The 14,239-nt window shown below is 31.4% G+C and overlaps 2 protein-coding genes across 2 annotated transcripts; both read right to left on the bottom strand.

Annotated features, from left to right (window-relative positions):
• Nucleotides 1-533: 533 nt before the first annotated feature.
• LOC126750132 (uncharacterized) lies at nt 534-1,758 on the bottom strand. The gene is made up of 4 exons (XM_050459642.1): nt 1,550-1,758; nt 1,171-1,392; nt 1,013-1,102; nt 534-713 (listed from the first exon to the last, which is right to left on the bottom strand). The coding sequence occupies exons 1-4, from the start codon at nt 1,625-1,627 to the stop codon at nt 534-536; spliced, it is 570 nt and encodes a 189-aa protein (XP_050315599.1). The 5' UTR covers nt 1,628-1,758.
• Nucleotides 1,759-3,210: 1,452 nt separating this feature from the next.
• LOC126750461 (uncharacterized) lies at nt 3,211-6,573 on the bottom strand. The gene is made up of 3 exons (XM_050460086.1): nt 6,423-6,573; nt 3,667-4,084; nt 3,211-3,610 (listed from the first exon to the last, which is right to left on the bottom strand). The coding sequence occupies exons 1-3, from the start codon at nt 6,435-6,437 to the stop codon at nt 3,504-3,506; spliced, it is 540 nt and encodes a 179-aa protein (XP_050316043.1). The 5' UTR covers nt 6,438-6,573; the 3' UTR covers nt 3,211-3,503.
• Nucleotides 6,574-14,239: the final 7,666 nt, after the last annotated feature.

Raw genomic sequence — 14,239 nt, 5'->3', positions numbered from 1 at the left:
ATCAGAATACCGCTCCCATCTTTTTTTTTTGTTGCTGTGAAAATAAGCTTATTGCTGATATCCAAAGTGCTCAGATAAAATGACTTGCATACCCTGGTTCTTTCCCCTTCGATCTCAAAATGGTATGCATGATTTTTGGACCGGTTGCTATTAGGGGTGTGCATTCTATACTTAGGAGTTATTGGGTCCATACATTGTAAAAAATAATCTCTCTGGCGATGAATATCTCCAATTTTCCAAAACCTTTTATGGATTGCCTTACGTTGTTCTTGACTTATCCGATATCTGCATTTCAATCTGCATTTATCCGCGCAAGGTAATCCGACTTTTCGACTTTTAACTAGTTTATTCTTTACATTAACATATTCTAATCCCTCGTTTCTTCTTTTTTTGGCAATCGATCTTTTCTATGTTTCTGGGTATCTTAAAACTTTCCTAGTTCGTTTCTTCGCAGAATCTTCATTATCTCTATCTACTTCACTTTCACCTCTTACCACAGCATAAGGAAGACTAAATAATGTAATGTAATGTAATTATTTAAGCTGTGCTCTTACTTCCTCGCCGTTTTCAGATGAATACTCACTGGACCCAGAAGTTTCGTTTTCAGGATCATAATTGGAACCTTGATCTGAACCGTTAGAGATAAAATGATCATCGTCAATATCAGGTGTCACCTCTTGTTCTTGTGTGTTGGAAAAATTCTTGTTGGTTCCCTATAAAAGATAATAATATAGTGTTTCGTAAGAAACTTACTGTTTTTGTGTAATAAGTCAAACACTAAAATACACATTTAAAATGGTTTATAAACCTGTTCAAAAGAATCTTCAATTGGAATCTCAACAAAATTTTGCAATGCATTTTTTTCAATCATAATAATATTATTATCAGCACTAAGTTCTATATTATCTATTTTCTGAACATCCAAGTTTAATAATGTATGTAGTGGTTCATACAAATAAATAATAATTTATTATTACCACAAAATTTTAACTAAAGTAATATTAGTTACTACCTCTATTATAACATTTTGCTCCAAAGAACAATTTTGGCCCTCACAATATTTATTAATTATCAATAGTTCACCGTTAGACTGCAACTCTGTCTAAAATAATAAGAAATAATGTAAATAACATTTTAATTCTATTTCATTGTACACGTAAAAGAATATACCTGTAAATCATTGTCATCCAATATTGTTTTCACATATTCATGCCCATCAAACCCAGGATCCATCTGACTTACTTCTTCAATAATAATATTATTTGGATGGTTATTGCTCGAAAAATCCACATTCGTAGGTGATAATATTATAATATTATTTTGAATATCAAAGGCATCGTTATCGGTATTTATATTTGTTAACATGTTTGGTTCATTCGCTTTTGGTGCTAACTAAAATTTAAAAAAAAAAACATATTTGACTTCTATCACATTAATTTTATTTTCCAGTAGAAAGCTAAGATAAAGTAAAAAAATAAATAAAGCTGTGGAGTTGTTTGTCCCTTAAAAAATAACACCTAAAGCACCAACTTAATAAACAAATACTTACCTCATTGTTTTGAGTAGCTAAACGTAAAACATATTGTGCACGTGTTTCCCGGAGACCCTTTTTTATATTCTCATCCATCCTTTGAGTTATCAATCACTTTATATAAAGAAAAATCACAAAAAATGCGTTTAAAAATACTATTATTAAAAATTGTTGTCAATGTGACAGACCTGACTGAAAAATTATGAGTACATAACATCAAGAAGAAAACGCAAAAAAGACAATTTTATAGAGAAACAACTTGTTTTGAGTAGCTAAACGTAAAACATATTGTGCACGTGTTTCCCGGAGACCCTTTTTTGTATTCTCATCCATTCTTTGAGTTATCAATCACTTTATATAAAGAAAAATCACAAAAAATGCGTTTAAAAATACTATTATTAAAAATTGTTGTCAATGTGACAGACCTGACTGAAAAATTATGAGTACATAACATCAAGAAGAAAACGCAAAAAAGACAATTTCATAGAGAAACAACTCGAAATATTGCTATGTGTTACTAAGACCTTTGTGTCATAAGGCAACATTTAAAATTGTTGCCGTATTGAATTGCAGAAATACTAAATTGGTTGTAAGTAAAAAAAGAAACATGTCAATTAGAATAGGCAAAAAATTAACATATTGAGTTGTTGCCGTATGAAATTAAGAAAACCACTTAATGAGAACTTATTTTCGTAATAATCCGAAAATGCCAAAATTCGGACTTGTTGCTGTATGGAACTGGGTCATCGATATTATCTCTTGTTTTATTCTTTTAGGTGAGTAGCTCTCCTAAAATAATATACGGGTATTTAAACTTCTGATGAGATAATGGTGAGGTCAATCTACAACAAATATAGTAAACCCAAATCAAATCTAGCAGACAATAACTTATGTCTTCAAGAGTTTAAAGGGTTAAAACCGATATTCATAACAAAGCTGAAAGACCTCCTTGTATCTTAGGTAACGAAAGATACAGCATCTTAAAATACGTATACAACCTAATTCAGAGGTAAATTGAAGAAAAGATTGAGAAAATATGTTAAGGAATTCTTTCTGCAAAAACATTATCTATTTACAAGGGAGAAATGTAAGCATACTAAAGAGCAAAAAAACAGTAATTTTATAAGAATCAAATACTGCCTGATAAGTGATATTATCTATAAATAATGTTAGCGATAAATTATATACTACAGGTTAAGTAGGGCATATTAGCCTTTAAGATGGGCAGATAATAAAAGCAAAACAACCACAGTGCAAGGAATTATAACGTAAATGAACGTCAATAATTCTACCAGTTTACTAGTATGTCATGTTGAAATACTTATATAGACTTTGACTCTACTTTGTTTTGCACCTGATTATTTCGCAACTTACATAAATCAGTCATCACACCTTCAATACGAATAATCTACGACTTTTTCATAATAAGGTCAATAAAAATTCCTTTAACTTTTGAAAGTGTCCTTGGTATTGACAATATTTATTTATTTTTCCTAGAGGTAAAAGCATGCGTCCTTGTGAGGTGATATCGATTCAACTTGATTCGCCATTTTCTTATCGCTTAGTAATATAAGTAAAAAAGCCAAACTAGATGTGCTTGCTTTGAAGTACTACATAACTAGCTTAGAGACAAAAAGAAAAAATACTTGTAATTCAGTATGTAATAAAAACAACGAAACTAATTTAAAAAAATTGTATTTATTATAAATGCTTTTGATGTTAGTTCTCTAAAGAAACTTCCATCTTAACACAGCTTATGCAAAAAAGTATATTAAAAAAACGGTAGTATGGTATCATGTTTAAATTTAACTAGAGATCAAAACTACACAATCACTGATTAAAACATGCATCGACATAAAAAAAAGCTCATAAATAAACTAGTAATAATGTTATTTACAACATGTTGTCAGCTGGCGACCATCTGATAGCTACCGAACTGTCAAATATTCGACAGTCAGCTCAGCTACTAAATTTAGTGTCCGCAGAAGGGGTAGTTGGGGCATGCGCCGGCATCTACTCCAGCTGGGATCTGGCCCACACCATGAGTGGGTCCTTGAGGAGCTTGGTTCCACTGGTTAGCTAAAGAAAAAAAAAATTAAAAATCGCTAAGCCCACATTTGGTTACTAAATCTCACCTTGTTGTTGTCCACCAGTAGCCCAATTCCTCCATACATCGGAGTTTTCATAACCAGGAGCCAATGCTTCGGCCAAACCTTCTCCACGGTAATCACCATCTCCAGTGTAACCTCCCTTCAACAATACATCGTTGTTGTTTCCGTTCCATTGTGGTACGGCTTGGGCGTTATTCCATTGGTTTTGGGGCTGTTGAGTCCACGCGGGTTGTTGTTGTCCCCAGGCTTGGGGTTGTGGAGATCCCCACTGTTGTTGGGTGGGAGAGTTGGGGTTGGCGGCTACGGCGGGGTTATTACAGTTGGGGAAGTTTGGGCAGGCTTGAGGTGACACGCCGGCAGGATAGAGGGAAGCTGGAAGACCACCTGCCAATGGTCCGTTATATACGGCCAAGGTGGAGGTAAGGCAGAGAGCTAACGTCACCTATAAATATTTATTCTATTTTATCGGCTTCACTGACTATAAATCTAAATTAATTATTTATTATAATAAATACGTTAACGCGGCGGGACTAGTATGGAAATGCGGAAATAGTACCGTTGAAGGTCAGTCGCTAATAGTGTAAAAGTAGTAGCGAAATCTGGGGCTTTTTCTTGCCTCTTTTACATAATGTTATTCAATTAAAACGTATTTGCGGATCATACATTTCTCTACATGTTTTCAATTAAAAGTAATAGTAGTAGAAGGCACTTCCATATTTGGTTTGTTTCGTTACACCAAATAAGGATTAGATTTTAGTGCTTTTAAGGATAATTAAGCTGTTCTAGGCCACTTGTCAAACACATAATTAATATCGGTACTAAGGAAGTATACTAAAATTTATAGTAGAACTGTAGTTTGCAAATCTGCTATTTGAAAAATTAAGAAATCAGTTGTTCAAATAGCAATGAATAATTTATTTCCGGCCTAATACTGTCTCTGAATAAAATCATAAATAACCTAAATACACTACTTTATTACACAGTCAAATCTGACATTCACCAAAACCTATTTTAATACCCAACATTTAAAAATTTTTCTATTTTGTTTAAGTAAATTTTACAATTTATTAATTTTAATATAATAGTAATTTATTTTTTTTTTAAATTAAATGCTGCTACGCTTATGATTACTCCGCCTCCGCTTAATTTCCATTAGTTCGAAAATGTACTTTACCACAGAGAAAGGCGTGTACTGTAGTACGTGTATATGTATGTGTGGTGGGTATATCAGTTTATTATTTTAATAGTTATAAATTATTAAAATAATAATATATAATTATGTAAAATTATATACATTATTTTAATAATTTAATAAGGCTTGGATTCGTTTTGTTCAATTAATAATACAGCATTGTCAATAAATATCTACAGGAGTAACATTTTCTTGAAAATTTGTCATGATACCTATTTTGGAATTAAGCTTTTATTAATAGACAAAAAGTGTCTGCAATATGTGAATAGAGACCGAATTTTACAAATTGAAAAGACTCGGTCTTCTAAAGATGACTCTTGCACTGACTCTGCAGGACATTTCAAACTACACTGAAATTTTATTGTAATAAGAAGTCCATGAAAAACAACTCGAAAAAAGGACCACTAAAAGAAATATAAACAGAATTGAAGAATGGCACTGCAAGACTAATAGATTTTTTTCAATGATCAGTACAATGAGCAGAATAAATGGAAAACTACCTCTCAATATAATAAAAACAGAACATGGGCTTCATGAAATGGGTAAACAACCAGGATTAAGAGTAGGTGACTAATGCATAGCCCACATATTTAGTCTAACTGAATTAAGAAATAAGGTAGCAAAAAGAAGTCACATATACGTAGACAGTAGCCGTTCAAAAATTGTGTGAGTACTAGAAAAAAATCCGATAAACTAATACTCATGAACTGAAGAAATAACACAGAAGAAAAAAGTTATCGACAGGCCAAGTTCTCTGTTATGATTCACATTATATCTAGAAAAAAAAGAAAACATTTGCTGTAATTCCATGGATGAATGGAACATATGGATGTGAAATTGTTTTTCTCTGAATACACTTAAAATATTCAATAAAAAATCAAAGTAGAGTTTAAAAAAAACGTAAAATTGATAGCTGTGGCCAACAAACCAAGAATTTTGAAACTATTGCATTATAAAGCCTAGAAAAATAAACCTTTAAAATTAATTTTATGACTAGTTTTATAATTATTATAAAACTAATGCACATGTCTCATAATGATTAAATTATATAAATTTATAAATATATTTTAAATAATTGCAAACTTTTTAATTCAGTGTGATACTGCCTTAATAAAAAAATAATAAAACCTCTTGCGTAAATTTTATAAGAATTTTCTCAACATCTTGTTTTTTTTACCATATTTGAAAATTTTAATCAGAAATTAAAAAAAAAGTTTAAAAACATTAGTCACTGCAACTATACCTAATATTTCATTATTAAAACAGCTTTATTTTTGTTTTTACAGAATAATTTAGATTATTTTGATTTTATTAAACTTTTGGCATTTAAACATTTTGGCTTTATAAAACTTGGTCATATAAATAATTAAAATTGTACAAATAATTATGGCAGTACTTTTATTCAAATATTGCCAATAAACTAAAACTGCGTAATTGCGCATCAAAAGCACTCGTATATCCATAAAAAAACCAGGTCCGTATTATCCACCAGAATCACTAAAATTTCACTAATATAGTCCATAAAACACACAATTTTTTCACTATTATAACAATTCAGCACTAGTACTGTGGAGGGGCAGGTACTTACCAGTTTTACGAACATGTTGATAAATAGGTCGACAACAAGTGTTCTCTAGGTGGAAATTGGTCTATTTATATAGGAACCGCACCCTGTGCATTGAAACCACATGGTAATGGTGACATTTTTATTTAATATTGCCATACCCACGTGTCAGTGTCGTGAACCGTATCGAGCGAGGGGGGTTGGCAATGATTGACTTTTTTTGTTTTTTGAAAATTTTGCTACTAGGTTAGTTTCTAGAGAATGGATAATTGCAGGAAAAATAATGAGATAAACCCAACAATATATTAGTATTAATATCCTTAATATTATCGGATGTATGCGCTATAATTTTTTTTTAAATAGAAAATGGGAATAAAGGTATTGGAATACTAAGCAATGAAAGTCTTCCACAATTTTTTGGTTTTCGTTTAAAATGGAGTTTTTTCGACTTTTATTCAAAAAAAATACTTTTAAACGTGATTTCAGTGATTTATTCGCCAGATACTTAAAGTATATGTAGATAAAATTATTAATAGATTTTTATTCTATGCAGTATTGTCAGAGATTTTTTTAAATTGCCAATGGTACATTAATAGTAGATGCCATTAATTATTATTGATTAATTGATTGATTATATTGGTCATTAACTCTTTGTTAATTGTATATATTGTAAAAATTAATAAAGAAAAATGATCTTGCGAAAATGCGATATATCAAAAATGGCTGCAATGTTTTTTATATTTTGTTGGCATCATAAGTATACAGACATATTTAATGATATTTATCCCTTCACATCTCTAAGAGGAGGGAAGTGACACTTTCTTATTTTAAATGAAATAATGTGTTTTTTGATGTTAAAAATAGAATGTACGTCAAATAGGAATTCCATTGCCAAATAAAAGTGTTAATCGCTCTACTTATTACGGAATTATGACTAAATATGTAACTACAATAAAACAGATTCTTACTATCTAATTTTTAATTATTTATCATCTATTATGACTAAGAAGTTGTTCAAAATGATAAAAAAACATTATTATTCCTAAAACCGCTTCTAAAAAATGAGGAATGGCAACACCGCAAGCAAAAGTGATGTGCGAAATATCAACTTCTCAAACAGCTTTGTATTTACATTCTACTAATCTACAAAATGTCTTTATTAAAAATACATAATAACTATAGATCTATCTATGGTAGGTATTATGGCATTTTTCTGCCAAGACAACAACAAAACATGAAATAAATCCTTTTAGTAAAACTGCAATTTTCTATCTGCATCTTTCTATTTTTTATTTTCTGTTAATAGTTAAGTATTTTCAAAAAAATATTTAGATTTAAACATAATAAGTATATTCGTATTTCACTTATACTCACACACATTCACATTCAAGTGTTTAGGTAAGTTCAATATTATTTCTAAGATGTCAGTTCAATTTTATTTCTAAGATTCCTTATTCTACGTTTATGACACAAAAAAGACCTTTTTTCTTTTTCAGCCAGAAACGATATAAAAAACACAAATCTTCACAAAAGTCGAGTGTAAACACAAAGCTTTAACTTTGACAAGATGACATTTCGCCTATGATTGCGGTGTTGCCATTCCACATTTTTTAGAAGCGGTAGGAATAAGTATGTTAATATTTTTTTTTGGTTTAAAGATATTAGATTTACTCTTAGAATAGGTTATATCTATTTTACTACGTTATCCTATGGTTTATTTTTACTCCAAAATCCAATACAAATAATTTATATTATACAGGGTGTTTCAAAAGTCATGGTCCAAACTGAAAGGGGGGGTAGGGGAGGCTATTTGGAATCACAATAACCCCCTATGTTGTTATCCGGTTTTTGATGGTTTAGAAGTTATAGCTGTTTTTCACTTTTTGCTATAATCTACTTCTGGCTTAAAAAATTATTTTTTTTTTAATATCTGGGGATTTATTTTTTAAATATATTTTTTTAGTATTTTATTTAAAAAATGTCAAGTTTTTTTAATAAAAGTATATCATAAAAAAAATTGTATTATCGCTGCAGAAAATCATGTTTAATTTTTTTGTGGTTTCTTTAAAAACAAATTTTACCGTTTTAATGAGGCACCACAGTACAGAAAGGCGCTAGAAGAATTTAAAACAATGTTTTAAAAATTCTTACAACTTATAGCCTTTCAATAGAAACGTTTAACTTAAAGGTCTTTATCTGTTTAATATAAGTTAAGTAAATTTTTAGAAAAATGGAACGTAAAAGAAATAAAAGCTAAAATAAAACTTCGAATATTTTATTGGCATTTATTTAAAAAAGATGTTCAAAATGGCCGCCGCCGGCTCTTATACACAAACGACATCGTCTTATAAAATTTCTTTTTAAGTTTCTAAATGCTCGAGCATTGTTTCGTAAACTTGTTGCTGCATCTCGCAGTTTTTGACGAAGCTGATTTTCAGTATTATTTTACGTTTGGTATACAAGTTCTTTAAAGTATCCCCATAAAAAATAGTCAAGAGGATTAAGGTCAGGTGAGCGCGGCGGCCACGATACCACTCCTCCTCTGCCTATCCAACGATCTGGGTAAGCACCATTTAGATAGTCTCTGACTATTCGTGTACTATGCGCTGGCGCTCCGTCGTGTTGCAGCCACATTCTTGCCCGTAATTCCAGAGGCACATTTTCCAAAAGGTCATAAAGTTGGTGTTCTAAAAAATCTAGGTAGCTCTCTCCATTTAATCTGACCGGTAACTCGAAAGGGACAATCAGCCTACCACCGAGAATTCCGGCCCACAAATTTACACCAAATTGGTACTGGAAGCGATCTTGCCTTATTATTCTCGGATTTCCTACAGCCCAATAGTGAAGATTGTGAATATCAAATATACCAAGTCTTTGAAATGAAGACTCATCGGACCACAAAATGCAGTCAAAAAAGTCCGGGTCTTGCAGACAGCGTCGAAGCATTTCTCTGCAAAATGCTACTCTAGGCGCGTAGTCACGGGGTAAGAGGGCTTAAACACGTTGCACGTGGTATGGATGCTGGTTGTTCCTCCGCAACATGCGATGTATCGTAGCTATAGCTAATCCAGTAGCTCTAGAAATTCTACGAATACTTGTAGAAGTGTCCGCCTCTATCAAAGCAAGCACCTCTTCATCATCCAACCGCGGTCTGCCTATTTGTTGCACATCACCAGGTATTTCTCCCCGCAAATATGAGTTATGTACTCGTATGAACACTCTGTGATCGGGAAAGCGTTCACGATCTGAATAACGATCACGATACTCTCTTGCAGCAAGTCGAGCGTTCCCACCGTACAATCCATAAATGTAATGCATTTCAGCATATTCCCGTGGGGTATACCGATGCGGCATCTCGATGCAGATTAATTATTACTTTAATGGTATAATAGGTCAGAAAACAGAAAAAAAATCGATAACACGTTAGCTAAAGACAAACAGAAAACAATACAGAAAATACCAACAATAGTCGGTTTGGCTATTTAAAATGGTCCATGTGAGAATACCATTTTTGTTTGTGGCTCTTGATAGCATTCTAAATTCCAATTTGAAGGTCAAGCGCACTTAAATAGTACCAAATTTGTGGTATGGAAGCAAAAAATGTGGTATGATTTTATTTCTTTTACGTTTCATTTTTCTAAAAATTTTCTTAACATACATTGATCAAATAATAAACACTATAAGGTAAATGTTTTTATTGAAATACTAGAAATAGTAGGAAATTTTTAAACATTGGTTTAAATTCCTGTAGGTCTTTGTGTACTGTGTAGTGCTTCATTAAATTGTTAAAATTCATTTTTGAAGAATCCAAAAACAAATTAAACAAGATTTTCTGTAGCGAAACAAAGAAAAATTTACACTACACTTTTATTAAAAAGACTCGATATTTGTTGGAATAAAAACAAAAAAATATATTAAAAAAATAAAGCCCCAGACATAGAAAAAAATAATTTTTTAAGCCAGAAGTAAATTATAGAAAAAAACTGAAAAACAGCTATAACTTCTAAACCATCAAAAATCGGATAACAACATAGGGGGTTATTGTGATTCTAAATAGCCTCCCCTACCCCCCCTTTCAGTTTGGATCATGACTTTTGAAATACCCTGTATAAGCGAAAATTTCCTCTTTTCGAAATATGTGTAAACTTGACAACAGAGAACCAGTGAATATTTTTAAGCAAAATACTCTCTTGCCCGTAACCACATGTTAAACTCAAGCAAAGCTGTGATTTACTAATTCTTTCAATGTTCTAAGTTTTTTGCCATTTCTACATAAGCATTTGGCATTAGCCGGCACATTGCACGGCTAGAATTAGCTAAGTTAATTACTAATAATCAAGTAGAACGTTTTTTTAATATCCTCTGGAGTGATAAGTGGAGAATTAATTACTTTATCCTTTATAAATCTCCATAAAAAAATCAAGAGGAGTCAAATCTGGCGAACGAGCAGGCCAGTTCACAGGACCACCTCCACCAATCCACCTGTTTCATTTAAATAATTTCATTTAAATTATTACGGGCCTCTATGGCATAATGCGGTGGCGCTCCGTTCTGCTGAAACTATATCGCAGGATTTATATTCTGGCGTAATTGACATAACTGTTACATCTGTCCATTTAAATGACCTTGAAAAAATACTGACCAATAACTTTATCCTCGAAAATACCAGTTCATACGTTAATAGACCAGTTAAGTTGAGGGTATGATATAATGACGATTATTAGCCGTCCATATTCTGTCTGTTTGCCTTTTAGAAAAACAAATAACAAAAACTGATTTGATGTGATTAAAATAAATTGAATATTACCTGCTCACAATTATTAAAAAAAGCTTTATCAGAAAAAAATAATGTTTGTCAAAAAATTGTGATTTTGACGCATTTTTCTTGAAACCCAAGTGCAAAAATTAATGTACCATTCTTAAAGTCATGTCCGTAAAGTTTTTGATTGAAATTTTGATTTGAAGTGTCATATGGTAAGGATGAAACCTGTACCTGTGCAGAATTGTTATAGTTGATGTTTAACTAAATTTATCTTCTAAGGATAAAGTAACGCTTCCATGAGAAGAAGGAAGAAGCAACATTTCCAATGAAACACTATTTAAAATAACAAATTAATTTTCTACAAAACTACTTCTACACAAATATCAACAACAACCTCTTTCAACTTATCATCAATGCCGATAAATATTCAAAATAAAATTAGAAATACTAGAAATCATCGAAAATATATACTAAAAGAAAATGTAAACACAGGCAAATGCAGAAAGTGCAATAAACACTCTGAGATAATAGAACTTATTATCTCTGCTTGCCTCTGCTTAGTCAACAATAAATACCTGGAGAGGTAAAAATATTACAGCTATAGTATACAAGAATATGCTTAAAATACACAATATTGCACAAGAAAATGAGGCTTTATAATCCAGCCTTCTCCACTGGTAGAAAATGATGATGTCAAACAAAACTTGTATCTATCAAATTTATTAAATTATCCTAACACAACATGGTAATACATATTTAAGAAAATAATTCATATACGTAAGTAAAAGCATTGGTAAAAACTGTTTCTTGCTTACACATGTTCAAGGTAGAATATAAACATAAGAGATATATAGGAACAGGTAAATATAAAAAAGTCATAAAGGAGGTAAATAAATATAGGAAATTACAGTTTTTTGAATTAAAGAAAAAATGAGACTCGTGAAGCCAATATGTTAAGTATATGTATTGATGTTTTTGTAAACTTGCTTTATTCTTGCTTCAAATGCGCGTATTAAATTTGTTGTATAAGCTATTTCAGGTAGTAAGTTCATATGTTTTGTGAATTAAAGAGAGTAAATCAAACAGATTTTGCTCAATATCATTCACTAGCAGTTAGTAAACTAACATCCAATCCAATCTAGCTCTTATTGTATAGATCTAACAAACTTATGCATTTAGAAAAACAGGTCTTAATTATAATTTTTGTGAATCATCTAGAATTAATAATGTTATATTCACAATTATATTCTCATTTTCTTATATGCATTAAACAAGGTACCGGTTTACGTAAAAAAAAATTCTTTAATGATATAAGATGTACCGGTTTATAATAGGTAATGAAGTTTTTCCAAAGTGAATGCATGAAAAAATAAACTGACACCTGGTGTCCATGATATATTTAATTTTTTAGTTGCATTGGTATGTCCATGCTGATCGCCTGACCGACGTTCTTAGCTTCAGTTCAATTCAATTCAGTTTATTGATGTCAGGATACGCATAAGTATTCACATAACTCGGATCGGATAAAATATAAAATACATAGTTAAAGTTAACTCTATACTTGATATAATAATACACCTATTAAAATGTAAAACATTACATATAAAATACTTAAAATATTACAGCGTTACAACAATTACTTTACTTAAGACTTGAGAACTATCTAGGAATTCCATCATTTAAAGATAGAAGAGGTTTTCAATTTGTGCTCATTACATTGCACATAAACAAGATTAGTATAAATATACTGGGGTAATGTTAATATTTTTAAATCGACAAAGACGTGTCTGCAGTCTAAAAATGTCCCTTGCTCCCCTACTATGTCCCAAGCAAGAATGACATAGGAGATGTGTGAACGACACAAAGAAAAATATGCCTGTTTTAAAATGAAAGTGTAGACAGAGGATGAAAGCCCACGAAGCAAGAATGTGTTGCTTGAGAGCTTTGCCACTAAGGAGGTGGTATGAGCATCCCACAGCAGACCAGGATCCAGCAGAACATCCAGGAAGTTAGCACTGGGAGCATTTTCAAAATCTTCAGGAATATTTCTGGTTGAAAAAAGCAAGGACTCGGTTTTGGCTCTATTAAGGAACAACTTATTTAAATGGAACCACTGCTCTGCCTCTAATACTGAGGCGCACGATCCACGCACCACCGTTACCAAATTGCTGCATGAGATTGTTATGTCATCAGCAAGGAGAGTGAAATACGCAGTTTGACATGATGTAGTAGATCATGTGAAACTGCACATTTATCAACTTAATACTGTTTACAAAAAAATAACTTACGATAAAACATTGCTAGAAAATCACCTGTATTGAAAGCTGAGAATTATGATCGGGTAACCAATTACAGGCCAATCTCAATACTTCGCAATTTTTCAAATCTGAAAATATTTTGTAGACTGATCAACAAATTGAATCAGTATGGCCTCTTATCCGGGTTAATAGGTTTGTTTCATTCATATTTGCTTAATAGATTCCAATCTGTCAAGTGAAATGAAGTTTTTTCAATAGTTTAAATCTAAATATTTTAATATTACTGCTGGTGTACCATTTTTGCTCTATGACTTTATTTTAATGACCTTATCTACAATTATTCCAATAATGACACCATATTGAGCAGGCTTGATGGAATCTAAATTTAACTTAGTATCTTAGATCAACAATATTGTTGGATCAGCCTTAAAAAGGTATGTAGTCATAGTAAGAAACTCATAAGATTTTACTTTGGAATTTATATTTAAACCACTGTTTTTTTGCCTTATCAGATCAAAATTTCAGTATGGCGGCATTATATGCAATGTATTATATCTGAATCTGTTCAGCAAAAGCCTGCATACTATATAGCTTACCGACTCGATGATAATTACATTGATGTGATCTTCCCAACTACTGGGCTGCTTCCATATACATATATCTCGTGCATCTCAGAAGAAACATCTTCGTAAAGTTGTTATACAAACTACTTAACGGCTTAATGGATTCCCCTATTCTCCTTTCCAATATATCTCCCTTAGATGTAAATTTTATAAGACATGTGTTCTAGGATTAATTAAAGACGTGTACTTTCAGGATTA

Source organism: Anthonomus grandis, chromosome 2 (genome assembly GCF_022605725.1).
Source record: "Anthonomus grandis grandis chromosome 2, icAntGran1.3, whole genome shotgun sequence".
Classification (NCBI taxonomy): Eukaryota; Metazoa; Arthropoda; class Insecta; order Coleoptera; family Curculionidae; genus Anthonomus; species Anthonomus grandis.
The sequence above is the reverse complement of the archived record's forward strand: the minus strand, read 5'-3'. Positions and strand labels throughout refer to the sequence as shown.

Excerpts from the sequence above, each read along its gene's own strand:
- LOC126750132 (XM_050459642.1), bottom strand. The coding sequence starts at position 1,627 with ATGGATGAGAATATAAAAAAGGGTCTCCGGGAAACACGTGCACAATAT. Across the intron at positions 1,103-1,170 it reads TGGATGACAATGATTTACAG|ACAGAGTTGCAGTCTAACGG; the intron begins GTATATTCTTTT and ends TTATTATTTTAG. Across the intron at positions 714-1,012 it reads AGCAAAATGTTATAATAGAG|GGAACCAACAAGAATTTTTC; the intron begins GTAGTAACTAAT and ends TATCTTTTATAG.
- LOC126750461 (XM_050460086.1), bottom strand. Across the intron at positions 3,611-3,666 it reads TACTGGTGGACAACAACAAG|CTAACCAGTGGAACCAAGCT; the intron begins GTGAGATTTAGT and ends TTTTTTCTTTAG.